Here is an 18,853-nt window from a genome sequence, read left to right as displayed (position 1 = left end):
AGCTCCAATCAGTTTCGCTCAGTTCAATTCAATAAATGTGAACGGGCCCTTAATCCCATAAGTGGATTTGGTTACATGAACCAACATGAGATGAGGGCTTTACAAGAGGTCACTCATCCTAATACTACTCTCGATCCTTGTGGCTCATGTCAAGTGATGTGACAAAATTTTACACCGGCTATCACTTGTTTACCGTCACCATCCTCCTTTTATCAAGACTTGAGATAGGCAGCAGAAAACCCACTAGTAGAGTTTTACATGTCAATAACTAGAGTCATTTTGAGTTTTGACATAAATTTTCTAAAACTTCAACACTCAAATTATATGCATTTTACTTTAAAATAAAAACTCTCTATCTCACAAATTTTCAAAATTTTTTTTTTAAGGGACTCCATTATTCAACACGATTATTTGTATTGTTTTCTTTCGCCTATAATATGACCATGCATTGGCACAGGTACATTTTAGTTTTCATTTATTTTTGAAGGCTAAACTGACCTAATTAGAATAAGACAAGAGACAATTAGAATGATTAAACCTGACATGCCTAAGTTGAACCCGACTTAAATACTTAAATTGATTGCAATACAATCTTTAACAACCTTTTAGCTACACGAGCATGACATTTTAAATCAAAAGAATTTTAGATGATTAGCTTATTTGTAAATACTACTACTCCCTCCGTCCCTAAATTACATTCCTCTTTGGAAATTTACACGGGAATTAAGGAGAGAAGAATAAGACAAATAACAATAAATAGATAATGCAATGGGAAGTACAAAGATAGATTAGTTATTACTCATGGCATGTCATCAATCCTTTGCAAAAAAAAAGGACCAATCACATGCTCCTAATTGAAAATTTTTAACCAATCATATTCATTGTAATTTGGCACAAGGATTATGAGTGAGATTAGGTAAGGATGAGTGAGAAAGCATTAAATATAAAACAAAAAAAGAGAGTTGATTTACTAAAAAAACTTACCAAAGATAGAAAGGAGGAATGTAATTTTGGAATACCAAAAATAGAAAGGAGGAATGTAATTTAGGGATGGAGGGAGTACGTAAATACTAGTATTCCTCTTACCCAAAAAGGCTAAAAAGAACAAAACTCCCGAGGAAGTAAAAATGGAGGGTTGTGAGACAAATTCAAATGTCTCACAACCATTAAAATAACATAAAAGTAAAAAGAAGAGAGAAAGAAGGAGTGAAAAAGGTGATGTGGGCCCTACTAAAACTTTTCAGAAATGGTTTCACATCGAATCAATTTTTTCGAAGACCCTTATCAAAGGCATATCTTCATGGGAATTGGTTAACCCTGGGAAGAGTGTAGGTTCAACCCCTACTATGCTTGATGTCAACCCATTTGCACAAATCAATGTCGTTCGTTCTCAATAATCGTGAAAAAAGAACTCCTGGTTTCAGAAATATGCCATCTTTTCTCACTTCGATCGCCCTCACTGCCCTTGGTCTTATTGAAGACGCTCCTTTGTGTCCGACCTTCCCTTTTGGCGTCCCCCTTTCAATCACTTGATGCCCACTATCAATGAGTTATTTAAAACTTCATAGCCCTTTTGATGCGGTGCTTTCTCGATCAACTATCTGACTTTAATGAAGAAAGACAGCTCAACGAAGTGTTTTCAGCTTTGTTTTAGCCGCTGGACACGCTACTCTTTTTAGTGATTCGCGTGTCCAGCTACATCCGATCGTTCACTCCGTGTAACTAGAACACGGATACGCTCGGAAGCCTAGACGAGCTGGCTTCCTTCGCTCCCTAGCGGAGTACTTCGTGATAGTATGGAGCTTGGGGTAAAGCGTAAGGGTTCTTCTTCCTTAAGTATTAGTAGAGTACTCTCCTGTGTGTTTCACGGATACTAAACGATATCCTTGGGGACATCGCTTAGAGGTAATGGGGGCGGGCATATCCACCTGGACATGCCCTTACCCTCGAAGGAAGGAAGGAAAAGTTTAAGGGCATGTTCATATCGTTCTAAGGCAAAGGGAAGGTGGGTCTTTATAGGGTATCAGACTGATAATTTGCTCATACTGATGGTTCGTTAGGCTACTGCTGTCTCTGGTTGGTTATGCTACTGCTGTGTCTGGTCAGTCTATTACGATCTAGCATTGGCCCCAACAAATTGTCTAGCCACAGCGAATGAATCAAGCTGGGAAGTAAGGGATCGGAGCTGCTAGCACTGAGTGGTTTGTCTGAAAATAGGAGATGATTCAATATCAACCTATATCAACTGAACACCCCATAATAGATAGACAATAATAAAATCTGAATGATGATTTAGATTAATACCTTCTTGAGATTTTATTACATCTACTCTAAAGGGTATCAGAATTGATATATGTACTTTTTTCTTGCTTTTCCCCCATAATGCAAGCATGTAAGCATGTAAACAACCTTAATGCTTTGCTTTAACTAAGTAAGTAAACTACCTTTTGTACGATATCAGAAATGACCTATGACCCGAAAGAAAAAAGATGTTAAAAACTTCCCTTTAGGAATAGGCAGTTAAGTCATACCAGACATGAAATCCTCAGCCTCGAATGAAAGATATGAGGAATTTCATTGCCTCTCTTTTCTGGCTAAGGGGGTCCCGTAAACCTAGCTCGCCATAGGATTGTGCGGGTAAGACTTCTCTTATAATGAGTAAAGAGGCTATAGCTATAAATAAGAAAACATCTTAAACTGGCAGGCCCTTCCATAAGTGGGTTATGCCCGATACTTGGGACAAGAAATTCTCCTTTTCCTCCTACTGGAGATACCCCTCTTTCTATTTCACTTTCTATTTCAATATGTTTTTTTGTTCTCAGAGGTTTCCTTTCAGTTCAATGCTTCCTCTCCTTCAAATCTTTCAAATTCTTCTTAAGGTCAAGGCAATGTAATTGGCTCGCTAAAGCTTCTTTTCATTCTTCATTTTAGCATTTGCTTCTTGTCTTGCTGACCCTGGGATTGGCAAGGAATTCATTTAATTAGCTGATAAGTAAAGCTAGATCTTTTGAAGAGCCCATAGCCCGACTCCCATTAGACGACCTCTAACAGGATAGCTAGACTACTGGAACTAAAACTTCAACTAGATAGACTATCCCTCCATGACTGGAAACTAGGTGTATGTCAATTGCCCCTCTTCCTAAAACCGCGGTTACAAGAGAAGGAAGGAAAAGGGCACTCTCCGCTGCATTGGCACTGGATGTCTTTAGGACTTCAACAGAATAGTCCCTTTTTTAATGAATGGCGGGGAACTTTCCTAAGCGTAATAACTTACTTGCCTTATCCTATCCCTTCCCTATTGGTCGAGTAAGAAAATCTCTCCACTTGAGAGACACTCGTCTGGAGACTCCAACTCCCAGGAACTCTCTCTCTCTGCAAGAGAACTATCACTTTCCTAATAAATTGAAAACCTATCTTTCTTTCTCGCCTGAAGGCACAGGCAGGCCTATCTCATAGGTGGTTCAGGATCAACGGATGCCTTAGTAAGCTACTGGATCTAAAGGTAGTTGACTTGCTTACTCAAGAGAGTAAGGTAATTCCTATTTGCTTACTCGTTAAAGTATGGAACAAGACAAGTGAGGATGCTGGAAGGTATACCAGGCGAGGGATGAGCATTTGGGACCACAACTACTGAGTGTATATTTTGTACCACAAGTACCACTAAAACCGCATTGAGTACCACTGGGAGTGTATTTGTACTACTGAGCTGTAATGATTTTATTTGACAGCCTAATTAGACATTTGAACCTTTTTTTAAATACCACTAAAATTATATTTTGTACCACTGAGAGTGTATTTTGTATCACTGAATCTAAATGGCAAAATTCAAATCCCGTATGAAATGACCAATCTAATCCTGCTAGATACTTCTAAATCTCTCTCAACCCTCCGTTAATATAGCCTCCAAAACTCCCTAGTAGATTGACCCATAATGTCTCCGAAATGGCCATATCTAGAAACTAGTATGGCATCGTTATGTCCACTAAAATTCTGAAAATCCCCTTTCCCTTTATACCAGAATTTCAAACATTGTATATGGAGTTATGAATCATTGAATCCTTCCAAATATAAACAATCCCATTAAAATCCCTTCCAAAAATAGCAACATTTTCTTGTTGATAAACCTTGCATATCACTGATTCTTCTTCCAATGGCAGTAGTTGAATTGATAGTAACGGCGACGAAGCTTGCGGGAGTATTGGTTTCATTGACATTTGCAGCGAATGCTTTCTCTTTCTCTCGGTTTCGCAAGAAGAGTCTTCGCCCTTTTGATTCTCCTATTGATGAGAATGCTGATGAACTTGCTCTTTTCAATGTTAATCCTTCAGGTTTTTTTTTTTAATTTTTTATTATTCAATTAGTTTTCTGACTTATTGTTGTTATTCATTTATTTAATTCAGTTTTTTTCTGTTGTTATAAACTTTGTTTCTTGATTAATTTTGATTGTTGCTTTTGAATTTTGTTTTATTGATTTTATTGTACTTAATTTATTAAGTGACGAGTTGTTGAGATTTGTCAATTATATATCGTTGTTAATTTAATTTATTTTCTAAAATTAATTGGTTTTTATTCATTTATTTGATCAGTTTTGTTGTGTTGTTATAAATTTTGTTTCTTGAGTAATTTTAATTGTTTCTTTTAAATCTGTTTTATTGAGTGATTTTTTTTTTTTTTTTTGGGTGCAAATATTGAGTGATTTAATTGTGATGTTTTTTGTTCGTGGTTGTGAAGTGTTAGTTTTAGTGAGATACTTAATATATAGTTCGAACACTTCTCTGGTACAATGCATGTATTAACTATTAAGTGATAAGTTGTTGAGATTTGTCAATTATTACTCTTATTAGAAAGTGGTTGTGATAAGAGATTACCTCAATATCATTTTTTCTGCTATTAAAAATTTTGGTGTATTTTGGGCCCTAAGCCCTAATCATTTGGTAGTGGAAAGAGAAAATTGAGAATTTAGGGTACTGATCCTCGATTGCTACTTTGATTTTGACGTAATTCACAAATTGACTTGATTCTCGAACGAGAGTCGTCGATGCTTGATCTCGATCAGAGATTTAATGCTGAACTTTGACTTATATTGATGTAGACTTTTGACTTGAGTTCTTGATTGGAGGCCAACGAGGCTTGATCTCGATAAATGACTATTTGATGTAGAAGTTGAACTGGTGTTGTTGATGATTTGAATTCCTTCATGCTTGTTGTTCTTCTTTTAGGTTTTGAGAGGATTTCTTTGGAAAAGTTTAGAGTTTTGAGGAGTCTTCTCTGTTCTAATATAGGCTTCTTGTTTCCTCTTTCTTCAAATGAAATAGAGAGAGCTCTATTTATAGAGTGAGGCACTCCTAGGGTTAGGGTTTGATGTACAATGGAGTTGGTCTTTTGACTTGGTAATCTTGACTCATTTATGTAGCTTAACCCATTTTAGTAGGTTTTTGCTATTCAATGAACAATTTAATTTAAATACGTAGTAATTAAAATGGGCTAATTTAACTTATTTCACCCAAAATAATTACATTTAATTAATTGTCAACAAAACCCGAGTCAATATTTTGACCCGTACAATATCCAATGTGGCACTTATATAAAGTTTTCTTGCCTAAAGTATCAAAAAAATAACGTGGTCTTTCCAAACTCAAACTAAGGACAGACGAAAAAGGAAAGTGTTCAAATTATTTAGACAAATGACTTATTAATAGAGCATTTTTGACCTTATGTGGTTGAGGTTGTGTGTATGATTAATCAATATTAGAGATTAATTTAGACGTTCTAATCTAGGGATCAAAGATTTCAAGCTGCATGACTCATTGATTGATTGTGTGTGTGTTGGTTATAGTTGGTGATATGCGTGATTGATCAATATTGGATATTTGCTTAGACTTTCTTGTTGAAGGAATTGAAAGTTCAAGCTGCATGAGTGATAAGAATCCATAAGATTGTGTGTATGCACTTTTACAAGGAGAAAATACAGTAATAGTGTAACACTATTCCAAGTTTAGAAATACTTTCATATGTAAGGGAATAAGGCATTGGTATTCTTAAGTGACGCGTAACATGTTCTTCAATTAAAAACCTTTTTAAAATAGAGAGTTCCGGAGTTGCTTAAGTGAAAGTAATTTGAAATGTCATTGGTGGATATAGAACCTATAAAGCATGTGTATGTTTGGTAGATAGATGCAATAAATTAAAGTGAATTGAGAAAATCAAATTACGAAGACCGTACGTGTTTAATTAACAATATGTACTAGCTATGCCCTTAGGTAGAGAGAAGTTTCATTATGTGGGATTGTAAAAGAGGCCAGAAGGCACCGGTATTTTCTCAGAAAAGGAGCCTATATTCTTCTTCATTTACATTAGGATAATACAATAGGCCTTAATAAAGAACTTAAAATAAAAGACTCTATGATTTAGATACTCATTTACTGAACTCCTGGACTCCTGGTTCTGGTTTACTTGTACTGACCGACTAACTGTATACTGATGAGCTGACTACACGGTCCATGTGTTTGAGGGACTGAGGCATTACTTCAACATTTGCATGTATTTTATGAATGCCAGTATCATTTTGATTATTTGATATCAAATTCTGAACATTTATGAGTCTAGACTATTTCTGTTTCAAAAACTGTATAATTTTTCCTACATTTCTGAATGAAATGTAAGCTCTTTGTGGAACTTATTAACAGTTTTTATATTTGATTTTTTTTACCAGATGGGGAACCTGAGTTCTTCTTTGGACTGGCAACAGCACCTGCTCATGTGGAGGATAAGCTCAATGATGCCTGGCTTCAATTTGCAGAAGAAAAGCTTTGTGACGAAACTGAATCTGCACAACAACCAGCTGATGCTCTTTTGGCTTCAGGTGCAGGAGATGGTGGGGCTCAACCAGCTTTACCTACAGAAGCTAAGGATAGACTGAAGAAAAAGAAAACTTATAAGGTAGCTATGGAAGCAATGATAAGAGGTTTTGAGAAAGTAGTTGAAGAAGAAGAAGAAGAAGAAGAGCAGGCTCCAATCAGTGAATGCAACCACAATGTGGCTGCATGGCATAATGTTCCACGCCCGTAAGTTTGAAAACCCACACTTCTACTGATTTCTTTTATGTCATGTATTGGAGTTCATATAGATTTTTTTTAAGGGTCTCAAGCTTTACATTAGAATCTTAGCATTATCTGGAACAATGTTTTACATAGCTCGAAATTCGTATCAGGGAGGAGAGACTAAGGTTTTGGTCTGATCCTGATACGGAGCTCAAGCTTGCCAAAAATACTGGTGTCACTGTCTTTCGCATGGGTGTTGATTGGACAAGAATCATGCCAAAGGAGCCAACATGTGAACTTAATGAAGCTGTAAGTCCTGTTCAAATATATGTCTTGTCTTTCTGCTGCATTCATACGTCTCATATCTGTAATCTTATGCTAATTATTAGTTAGACCATCTGAAGAATGGAGCTCATGGAATATGATGTATCATGATTCCTATATAGATATTCCAATATATATATAATCACTATGTTGTCTATATGCTTCTTCAGCCTTTTGATCCCTTAATGGCACCATCCCTTTTCTTATGTGTGCTCGTTTGTATATCACTTTTCTTTTAGGTAAATTTTGCAGCATTAGAGCGATACAAGTGGATCATCAATAGGGTTCGGTCATATGGAATGAAGGTGATGCTGACATTGTTCCACCATTCACTTCCTCCGTGGGCTGGAGAGTATGGAGGGTGGAAGCTGGAGAAAACTGTTGATTACTTCATGCATTTTACTAGGTCTTCCTTCTATTCACCATTGATATTTTACCTGCCAAATCACTCACTTTTTTCTCTTTTGATTTTTTTTTTTATCTAAATAGAAATAATGTTTATAGCTTTATTGCTACATTTTCCTTGAGAACTTTTTGTTTCCTAGATCTTGTATTTAAAGAGTCAACTTTCTACTTTTGGATCAATGACAGTGAAAAATGAGTGAAGGGTTCCAGGGTAATTAAGTACCATGTCCTTGAAATTCAAAATCTTGTATGAGTTGTGTCGAGGAACAGCTGAGGTAAGGGGAACCCATACGGCGTGAAAATGTCTTCAAGAATTTTGTTGGGACCCATATTTTGGAAAACGTCAAGAGAGATTCTTCTAGACAGAGGGTAGGAGAGGGGAGGGGAAAAGACTTAGTTTGTTGGGACCTTGTGTGTGGATTAAATGACAAGAGTTTTGTGAGATCCTGGACTTTCTTATGTTGCAAGCTTTGTGAGGCACTTTGGATAGAGTGGATTTGTTTAACATATATTCTGGAGGACTACCAAGCATCCAATATAATATAGGCTTTGGTTGGCATAAGGTGCAACAGTTCTATTGTGATCGGGTTATGTGGCTCTTCTCTGGGTGTTGTGTTCACAGTAGAATGTTGGAATTTTTAGACCAGAGATTTTCATTGCCTGTAGTCTTTAGTGTGCAGAATTTTTTTTTTTTTTTTTTTTTTTTTGGGCTTTTATTTGAGCTATTGTATTTTTTTCAGGGTTTTCTTTAACCGGTACAGCATACATTGTTGTATAACATGGGGGTATTATAGTGTCTTTGGTCCTTACTCAGATGAATCTCTCTATCCTATTCTAGCTTTTTAGTTAATATCTGTATTGACTATATACGTGTCTAAAATAATTTAATTCTCTTTTAGCTTTAATAAGGGGCTTGCTTTGAATAGCCCATTTTTCCCTAATCCAAAGTATTGGTTAAATCTTATTACCCTTCATATGTTTGGGTCGCTGTTTGCTATTTTCGTTTCCCTGTCTCAAGAATTTAATTTTATTTTAACTGTGAAGTGATGAGTATTACTGATCATGTCTAATCTCTTATTATAACATTAAATGGTTATGCTAAAAAGGATTGTTTATAAATATAACAGTAACTGTGGTTGTCTGGCTAATACTTGCCTTTTAGTCCCCTACTCTGTTGCCCCTGTAAGATTCTTGAAATTTGAGGCTTCCTTCCAAATTTTCAAAAAGATAAAGATAACTTTTTTTTTTTTTTTTTTTTTTTTTTTTTTTTTTTTTTTTTTTGGAAGAGATCACTTTGAATATCTTGATCAATAGTTTGTAACTTTGAACTATCCATGTGATCCAACATTGACTAATTAAGAGCTGATAGTGCCAAAGCTATCCCCTCTCACTGAGATCTATTTATTTCTGTAACGAATTGTTCTCAGGTGTCTTGTACTTTTCCAAAAAGCTGTCATTTATGTGTGGATTGAACTTTCTGTGTCATTGATTTTTGTCTTTCTACAAGAACTTACTCATTGTTATAATCTTTCCAGAGCCGATCTTCATGAAGCATATTACATAAAAGAATTTTGTGCCATACTAATACTTTCTGTCAGTAGACATTTATAAAAATGGGTTATCTTTTCCAGTGAGGTACCCTATCTTCTCTGTCGCCATCTCAGTTAAGAAGAAACTTAATATGTTAGTAGACTTTTTTTGGGTTTAATTTTCTTTACCACTGAGGTACCATATCTCTGCTGTTGAAATTTTTATTTGGAGGGCTATATTTCTTCTTGAGGTGAAATTTTTTATGTGAATTTTGGTGTTGGGTAGAATCACACACAAATGATATGCTTTAGAGGAGAAGACCAGCAATGGCTAATCTTCAGAATATGTGTATTTTGTGGCGTGCCTGTAGTGAGTCCTGCTCACAGTTTTTCCTTTGTTGTGAACTGACGTCTTGGTGATTCATATTTGGAGGAGGTTTTTTTTAAAAAAAACTGATTTGGATCTGCTGCAACTTTTTTTTTGTGGGGGTGGGGATGGGGGTGCGGGGTGTGTGTGTGTGTGTGGGGGGGGGGGGGGGGGGGTATGATCTTTGGATGGGCAAAGGAGAAGATGTTGTGTCTTGCTTTGTGGTAGAGTGGAACACACAAATTTTCTCAGGGAATGTTTTAATTAGTGATTTCTTGTGTGATACAATTACTTATTTAGCTTCTTTGATGAGCTAAGGTAGTGAGGAGGACTTTTAATCGTGACTCCAAGTGGGTTTGTAATCTGTTTTTTCTGAACATTTGATTGTTTATTAGGCTTTTGCTTCCACGTAATAATGTTTAGTATCATGCTTTCACAAAATAATGTTTAGAACAATAATGTTTGTTTGATGTGCATGCAAGGTAAACTGCATCCATCATTGAATTTGTTTATTGATACTGATAGTTTGATACTCCTGTGGGAGCTGTCATGCTAGATTTTCATTTGTATCGTACTATCTTTCACTTGCTATGTCAAGTATAACTTGGTCTATTGTTTAATGTTGCAGGCTTGTTGTTGATAGCGTGTCAGATGTAGTAGACTATTGGGTAACGTTTAATGAGCCTCATGTCTTTTGCATGCTGACATACTGTGCCGGTGCTTGGCCTGGCGGCAATCCTGACATGTTGGAGGTGGCAACTTCTGCTCTACCAACTGGTGTGTTTAATCAAACCATGGACTGGATTGCCATTGCACACTCAAAAGCATATGATTACATCCATGAAAACAGGTTATTTTTCAGCAGAGTTCTAAGTGCAACTGAGAAAATCAAGCCAAAGATCTTTTGCTAACAAGTTCTCTCATAAACACTGACTAAATATGCCACATAATGTGTTTTGTGAAAATATTCCTTTTTGCTAAGGGACATTCTGGCTTGTTTCATTACAAGAGATTACTGTTACTTTCAGTACTAGGTCCCTAAATTTTCAGATATTGTGTCTTGTGGTGGTTTAAAATTCATGTCCTGTTGTCTGTACAAGTTATCCTGGTTCTGAAGATACTGAAAGTTTCCTTCAATTGGAGCAAGCTTCTAGATGCAATTGTCAGTATTTTTTTTTTTTGAATCGGCAATTATCAGTATTAATTAACTATAAAACTATTATTGCAGCAAATTATCAAAGCCACTTGTTGGCGTTGCTCATCATGTCTCATTTATGCGACCCTATGGGCTCTTTGATGTTGCTGCTGTCACACTCGCCAACTCCATGACTCTTTACCCTTTTATGGACAGTATATCTGAGAAGATGGACTATATCGGGTTAAACTATTATGGGCAGGTTGTTGTATACCCTGGTAAATTGTGTCTGAAAGATTTTCTTACAAAAGGATCAAATTAATCTCTACAGTTATCTACTGTGCTCGTGTCAGGAAGTTGTCTGTGGTGCTGGATTAAAGCTAGTAGAGACGGATGAATATAGTGAGTCTGGACGAGGAGTCTATCCTGATGGCTTGTTCCGTATGCTTCTTCAGTTCCATGAGAGATACAAGCATTTAAACAAACCATTTATTATTACTGAAAATGGGGTCTCAGACGAGACTGACATAATCAGAAGGCCATATATACTGGAGCATTTACTTGCCATTTACGGTGCCATGATTATGGTGCTTATAGTGACCCTTCCCTGTATATTTCCGTTTGAGTATATCTAGCTCTTTACCATTTTAACCAATTCTCAATCTCACATATCTTCACTTTTGTTATGCAGGGTATCCCTATTATCGGTTATCTCTTCTGGACAATTTCAGACAACTGGGAGTGGGCAGATGGATATGGACCTAAATTTGGACTTGTAGCGGTTGATCGTGCCAATAATCTAGCCCGGGTCCCACGTCCTTCTTACCATTTGTTTTCCAAAGTAATTATTGTTCTTTTTTCTGTTTTCCTATCCAAATTTAGTTTGATATGTGCAGCTGCGTTGCCATATACAATTCTGAGGTTTCCTTCATTGCTCATGTACATTTCAGGTGGCAACAACGGGTATAGTCTCACGTCAAGACAGGGAGAAAGCATGGAGGGAACTTCGTAGAGCTGCTAAAGGAAAAAAGACTAGGCCATTCTATCGAGCTATGGACAAACATGGTTTAATGTACGCAGGTAACTGTGGCACGATCATGTTCTTGTTCCTAACCAAGACTGAATTTTTTGCTCTCATTTAACTCTCTGTTTTAGATATAAATTTTAAAATTGGTAAGAATGGCTGTCTAGATTGATTATTGTTCTTCTGATTGAAAGGACCTGGTTTAGTAAGATAGTAGGAGCATGACACAATAAAATAATTGTAATTCTAGTTTCTTAGTTGGATAACATCCCAATTGGCCATTAATTTCCTAATTTCGATCTCTAAAAGGGGGTCTTGACGAACCCGTATGGCGCCCTTACGCTGATCGAGATTGGCGTTTTGGACACTATGAGATGGAAGGACTACAGGATCCACTAAGTCGCTTCCTCAGATTTATTTGTCGACCTCTCAAACTCAGAAGGAAATCTGAACTTGAAGATGATGATGTTGAATTGGCCTTATTGCCTCTGGGTTCAACTGCCTGATGGGCAATTTCTGGTATAAGAATCATTATCAAAGTTTTCTGTCAAGGAGCGTTCTTCTAATAATAAAGGTAAAGTAAATATGAAGTATATAATTTTATCAAGATAGGCCAATTGCCTTCTGAAGTATATGATACCTGAGGCCCTTTCTGTTTTTCTGACCTGTTATATATATATATATATATATATATATATATATATATATATATACTAGGGATTCTTACGCGCGCGATGCGCGCAGATGGCTAGCCTTTTAAGGAGAATTATGATTGGTACGATGGTGTTTATGTCTTATGCATATTTGCATGGTATTTTATTGTTTCTATTTGCATATATATATATATATATATATATATATATATATATATATATATATATATATATATATATATATATATATATATGTATATGTATCTTTCTCCATGAAATTTATGATAGAATTCTTATGATTGTTTTTATGGTTTTAGGTGTAGTATGTGCTCTTCAATTTTTCATGTTGATGGATATATTGGTTGGATAAATCGCATGTCATTATTGGTTTGGATATTATATATGTGTTCAGACCAGAGTAGCTGACTGCCATATCCCTCATTACATTAAGCATTGATATATTGCTTGTCTTTCCTAATCATGTATGGATAATGATCTGAAGCGAATTTTACTTGCCGCAGAAGGCCTGTTTCTTGAAAGTTGAAACAGCAAGGTGATGCTTAGAGATTCTCTCTGATGTTTATATTATCTGATAGAAAGCTTTGCCGCTCTGCCAGTGTAATTGAAGTGCATATTGATATGCAAATTTGTAAATCTTCCAATATTTAAAATTCGTATGTCCAATAAGATCCAAATTCATATTGATTTGGATCTGTTGTTTCCTGAAATTTGTATTCAGATACTTCTAATGTACACAGAAATATTTAATGTACATTATTCAATATCTATTAATCTAATGCATACTGAATTACTGAGTACATTTTATTGATCATGAAATTTCGGATTCAAGTCAACACTATAAGTCATTTCCCCCAACCGCAGAACTCCCCAAAAGACAAATTAGAGCTGATGAAGAAAAGTAGTTTCTAAGCTTAAGCTCCAGTTTCAGGTTGCTAGGTTGCTATCATGCTAAGCTCAGTGGTTGTCGCTATTGGAGTCTTCCACTACATACCATTGTGGACCGAAGTTGCATTATTGTTGATGTCGACATTCCAGAAGAGTTCGGAAGTTATCTATGGTGAATTAATTCATTCATTCCCTTCTATCTGTCTCTTTATGAGTGTGGCAGATAACTCCATATCTTTGCACTTTGCTTGAGTACTGATCTCGTGATATTGGTCTTTGCACATATGATGCCCACTTCAGTAAAAGTGGTTTACCATAGTTTTCTCGTGCGTTTGTTCCGCATGTTCTAACGAATGTGGTATTGAACACTTGTTTACCTAACTTTGGACATTTAGCTTTTAGCATATCATCAATTTGCTACCAAGGTAAGTGGCCAAAGAGGTAGTGGGATAATGTGCTGCATTAAGATACACAATAACATTGCTTAGTCCGCCACTTGTAAATTATTTTATGCATCCGGGAGTATTTAGAATGGTGATTCTAGCTTGACGCATGCATGATATGTTCGCATGTAATAGGTGAGCATGCTCTTCACACCTGCGCCTAATTCACCGTATCACTTTTACTCCCCAGCCGAAAGAAATATATTACAAAAGAACTTGTAATATTCACTGTAATATTGTGGAAAGTTCAATCTAGAGCATAATGCTAGTCAAAATTGATAAAAAGTTGAAGATACTTGAAAACTTGCCATACTTTTGACCTTTACTTTTAGCAAGGTGGACCTGTGATCTCCATAATAGAATGGATGAGGTGCGCCAACGATCATCCTCTGTGAATAGTTATTGATTGGTGTTCAAAAAAGTGTTACATCAGCTCTTTATATACTCAGACACAATTAGACTGACTGATATCTGAAAGTAGGCTACAGGAATTGGTTGTTTTTCGGCGTTATCTTGATCTTATGATGAGCAGCATTACTAAATTCTCTTCTCTTCTCATCTTACTAGTATTCTATTTTACACTCATTAAAGCGTCAGAAACATCCGCTGTGTCTGAAGAACATGACAGCAAGATACTAAATTTACCAGGTCAACCATCAAACCCACCAATATCACAGTACTCAGGTTACATCACTGTCAACCAAAATAATGGCAGGGCCCTATTTTACTGGTTCTTTGAAGCTCTTTCACAGCCTTCCGATAAACCTCTCATACTCTGGCTCAATGGAGGTATGTATATCAACGCGTTCACTTAAGTTTGTACACTATTTTCTTTTTTGCTTCAGTGCTTAAAAGTTATTTTCCATTATGTAGGACCTGGTTGCTCATCAGTAGGATATGGCGCTCTTGTGGAATTAGGTCCTCTTAAAGTTGATGAAAATGGTGTTGGTTTGCTCTTCAATAACTTTTCGTGGATTACAGGTTATTATCAGCACGTTCACTATCATAATATTTCTTGTAGTAATTAGCAAAATCTCGAGTATGGGCTGTATCACAATATAACTTATAGAGAGACTAGCAGGCTGACTTTAGGGGTACCTGGTTAATTTTCAGGCCAACTCTTTTTAATATGTTGCTGAATAAGTGTGAGATGATTTCACCTAAGGCTGACTTTTTTTTCCACTTTTCTTTTCTGTATCATGCTATCTTTGTAGAAGCAAATTTGCTCTTCGTGGAGTCCCCTGTCGGAGTAGGGTTCTCTTACACCAACACATCCTCTGACCTCACCAAATTGGATGATGAATTTGTAGGTAAGTTCTACATGGATCGATATTACTCATCTTCGCAGCAACTTTGTATGAACTTATCAAGTTGTCATTGCCTCAGATAACGTACCTTTATTGTTTTGTATAAAGCTGATGATGCATACAGTTTCTTGGTAAATTGGCTTGGGAGATACCCACAGTTCAAGAACCGAGACTTCTTCCTAGCCGGAGAAAGTTATGCAGGTAATTCAGATAATGTATTTTAAGTTATTGCTTCAGTATACGGACAATCAGTAGCAACTCCAAATTCCAAACTTTACCAGTTTCTCTCATCTAATATATTTCCCTTTTCATAGGTCACTATGTTCCTCAATTGGCAGAGCTTATTTTGGACAGGAACAAGGATCAGACTAAGAGCCTAAAGATTAATCTCAAAGGCTTCCTAGTATGTACACTTCCATACTGCCATGTACATTGATATTCTTAAAAACGTCGATCCACAGAAATTTGATATTGCTTTAAATTAATTTTCTATGCAGGTAGGGAACCCTGAAACTGATGATTTTTATGACTCAAAGGGTCTGCTAGAATATGCTTGGAGTCACGCTGTAATAACTGATGATATGTATAATAAGACTAAACAAGTGTGTGATTTCAAGACCTTATATTGGCCGAAGGAATGTGTGATTGCCATGAATTTGGTTTATGGCAAATACAAAGAAATCGACTTTTACAATATATATGCTCCAATTTGTCTTTCGAACAGCACTTCATCACAAGCTTATTATACAAATAAGGTAAGCCATCACCTTTTGTTTTCCTTTTATCACTATGAATAGAATTCAATCGCATCATTATTTAAGCAATAAGCAAGATCTTCTTTTTCATGGTGCAAAAAGTATCTTTCCCTGTGCATATTATGAAGATTTTCAGCCCTCTGAACTTATTTTTCCCGAAACATTTTTTCTAAGGTGAAGATACAAAACCTTTATTTGGGTAACATCTACACTATATTGCTACGTAAATAGTTTGTGGGTACATTTTTTACAGGAGGAAAATTATGGATTGAGGAGGCCAAGAATATATTCAGGGGGGTATGACCCTTGCTATTCCAATTATGCAGAAACGTACTTCAACAGGGCAGATGTACAAGCATCGCTTCATGCAAATACTAACAGAGGGACTTCAAATACTAGTGTCAAGTGGAATGTTTGCAAGTAAGCTAACTAATTGTTGTCGTCACCGTGAGCTGTGAGTTTTGATTATTTAGGAAAACCATTAACTAGATTGCAGAATTAAAACCATTTTCCAGATTTCTATAGTCAATCTTCATAGTTTGAGTTTATAACATGATCCAATCATACAACCTGTCTATACAGTTGAAATGTTAAATTCAAGAATTGAAAATTTACAGTGAAATCGAACAAAGTTAGCTACTTCCTCTTCCAGCCTTTTCTATAAGATATGATGCTCGGCGGCGTATACTATATTTACCACCTCGGTTTTCCTTTTTCAGTGACAACATTCTGAATACATACAATGTTACAGTTCAATCTGTCCTGCCGTTCTACAAGAAGCTGATACAAGGTGGTCTCAAGATCTGGGTTTACAGGTATATCTCTGATTGATGGCATAAAGTTAATTTTTGTTTTTCTTGTTACTTGGTCATGAATGTAGTTTTTGAGAATGCTCTGCTTCATCATCCACCACCTTGTAGATCACAGAAATTAGAAGTTGCATATTCTTAACTATAATAGAGTTATAGACATGACTGGTGAATTTGGAGAGTTGTCGATGTCACAGAGTCACAGGAGCAGATCAAAACTGTAATTTGAGCTAAAAAAAACGAGGCTTATTCATAAATTGAACCAGACATCAAAAGTTTACTTGGTACTAATTAAAGTGTTACTTGGAACAGTGGAGATGTGGATGGTAGAGTCCCAGTGATTGGAACTAGGTACTGGGTTGAGTCACTTGGGCTGCCAATCAAGACACCTTGGCGTTCCTGGTACCATCAACATCAGGTAAACTAATCTTTTCTCGTCTCTCAAGAAGTTAAGGTGCACTCATTAATCTATATATAAGTACATTAAAAGGGACTAACGCTGGTATGTCAACTATAACTGTAAATGCAGGTAGGAGGAAGATTAGTGGAGTACGAAGGTTTAACATTGGTGACTGTTCGAGGGGCAGGTCATCTGGTACCTCTAAATAAGCCTAGTGAAGCACTTGCTTTGATTCACTCTTTTTTAACAGGAGAAGATCTTCCAGCAAAAAGATGAACTTAGGGTGTTTCATAATTATCAATTGTTATGTCATGTCTATAGAAGGCGTAAAATAAAACAAATAGCAATAAGGAACTCGCCGTATATTTTGTTACACAATTGTTGTTACATACACTTTTTTTTTAGGATCGCTTATAAATGCTGGTCATATTTATCTCGACTGCATAGACATATAAGTTAATAAGTATTCCTACGCTCATCTTAATAATTGAATAATGGGTGTAGATGGCATAGTAGATCTTGAACTTGTCACAAGGTTGGTTTCCCCATACCATACCCTACCAAGCAAGTTTGGTTAACGATCAAGCGTTGTTAAATGCATGTTATTTTTTATTTTTATTTTTGAAAGCAAATGCATTTCTCTCATCATAAGATATTGATAATTAGTTAATTACACAAACATATAAATAACGTGGGTATACGTGTAAATTAAATACGGAGTACTATATTAAGTATAAGTAAAAGTGGGATTATTTTGGCATTTCTACTCAAAACAATTCCACTTTTTCAAAATATGGAAACAATCCCACCTTTTTACCCTCATCTGCTCAAAATGATATTAAGACTAAATTAAGACTAATATAGAAATATAATATTCTGTACACAATACCATTGAAATCTAAACACTATCAAAAGTCACTCCAAATCTAGAAATAAGAGTTACTATAAACAAAAACAATCATATTATCGTTAATAATTTTATCTTCTAAAAACACTTTCTCCATTTTCTTGTATTTATGACGTAAACAGATAAATTAATTAAAATAATTTATTGCTCTCTAAGTGAAGTAGACTACTTTGGTAAAGTCATTCATTTACCTACTCTAATCAAGTCCTAAAAAAATGCACTCTTAGGACTAAGATTGTACTCCAAATAAAAAGAAGGAAATTTTCACATTTGCTACCACCTAAAACGCCTCGCTTCACATTTGCTACATGTTTAAATTTTTTTTTTACTTTGCTACCACCTAAATCAGACTTTGTTGAAAATCACTTCCACTTAACGGAATCCGTTAGGATTTCCGTTAAGTTTATTAAAAAAAAAAATTAAAAAGAGTTTAAAAATATAAAAAAATAAAAAAATAAAAAAAAACCAGCAACCCCACCCACCCCTCCCCTAATCTGCCACCCTCCCCCTCCCCCCTTCCGGCGGCCGGCGCCGACGACCTTCCCCCCTCCCTTTTCCCCACCCAAAATTGCAAAGCCAACACCCCCAAACCCAGACCACCACCGCCACCGTAACCCCCAAAACCCATACCAACACCACCGAAACCCTAAAATTCGTTTAGGGTGGTTTTGGGGTGGTGGTTTAGGGTTAGGGACGGCCGAAAAGGGGAGGGGTAGGGGAGGGGGTCGATTTCGGTGGGGGAATCAGGGGAGGGGGGCCGATATCCGGTGGAGGGAAGGGGAAAGGGGGTGGTTTTCGTTCGGGGTGGGGGTCGGAGCTCAAGAACGGGGAAAGGGGGATTAGTGGGGG

The 18,853-nt window shown here is 36.3% G+C and overlaps 2 protein-coding genes across 3 annotated transcripts; both read left to right on the top strand.

The window, feature by feature from the left end:
* The first annotated feature begins 3,934 nt into the window (after positions 1–3,934).
* LOC145607912 (beta-glucosidase-like SFR2, chloroplastic) lies at positions 3,935–12,341 on the top strand. The gene is made up of 10 exons (XM_081663508.1): positions 3,935–4,328; positions 6,713–7,064; positions 7,211–7,349; positions 7,604–7,770; positions 10,294–10,515; positions 10,894–11,062; positions 11,154–11,387; positions 11,492–11,641; positions 11,751–11,880; positions 12,134–12,341. Exons 1-10 carry the CDS (start codon positions 4,151–4,153, stop codon positions 12,328–12,330), a joined length of 1,938 nt encoding a protein of 645 aa, XP_081519634.1. The 5' UTR covers positions 3,935–4,150; the 3' UTR covers positions 12,331–12,341.
* Positions 12,342–14,117: 1,776 nt separating this feature from the next.
* LOC145607723 (serine carboxypeptidase-like 33) lies at positions 14,118–17,534 on the top strand. Of its 2 annotated transcripts, none has more exons than XM_081663318.1 (10): positions 14,118–14,615; positions 14,700–14,807; positions 15,044–15,136; positions 15,242–15,334; positions 15,448–15,536; positions 15,631–15,888; positions 16,142–16,308; positions 16,608–16,703; positions 17,010–17,115; positions 17,227–17,534. In XM_081663318.1, the coding sequence occupies exons 1-10, from the start codon at positions 14,348–14,350 to the stop codon at positions 17,371–17,373; spliced, it is 1,425 nt and encodes a 474-aa protein (XP_081519444.1). In that variant the 5' UTR covers positions 14,118–14,347; the 3' UTR covers positions 17,374–17,534. The 2 variants fall into 2 exon arrangements, with proteins under 2 accessions (XP_081519444.1, XP_081519443.1); XM_081663317.1 differs by having other exon boundaries at positions 14,121–14,615; positions 15,041–15,136.
* Positions 17,535–18,853: the final 1,319 nt, after the last annotated feature.

This window comes from Chenopodium album, chromosome 23, assembly GCF_948465745.1.
Source record: "Chenopodium album chromosome 23, dcCheAlbu1.1, whole genome shotgun sequence".
Taxonomy (NCBI): Eukaryota; Viridiplantae; Streptophyta; class Magnoliopsida; order Caryophyllales; family Amaranthaceae; genus Chenopodium; species Chenopodium album.
Note: the sequence above shows the minus strand (reverse complement) of the source record. Positions and strands in the feature narration are given on the sequence as shown.

Excerpts from the sequence above, each read along its gene's own strand:
- LOC145607912 (XM_081663508.1), top strand. The coding sequence starts at position 4,151 with ATGGCAGTAGTTGAATTGATAGTAACGGCGACGAAGCTTGCGGGAGTA. Across the intron at positions 11,063-11,153 it reads GGTTAAACTATTATGGGCAG|GAAGTTGTCTGTGGTGCTGG; the intron begins GTTGTTGTATAC and ends TGCTCGTGTCAG. Across the intron at positions 11,642-11,750 it reads CTTACCATTTGTTTTCCAAA|GTGGCAACAACGGGTATAGT; the intron begins GTAATTATTGTT and ends TGTACATTTCAG.
- LOC145607723 (XM_081663317.1), top strand. The coding sequence starts at position 14,348 with ATGATGAGCAGCATTACTAAATTCTCTTCTCTTCTCATCTTACTAGTA. Across the intron at positions 15,889-16,141 it reads AAGCTTATTATACAAATAAG|GAGGAAAATTATGGATTGAG; the intron begins GTAAGCCATCAC and ends CATTTTTTACAG. Across the intron at positions 17,116-17,226 it reads CCTGGTACCATCAACATCAG|GTAGGAGGAAGATTAGTGGA; the intron begins GTAAACTAATCT and ends CTGTAAATGCAG.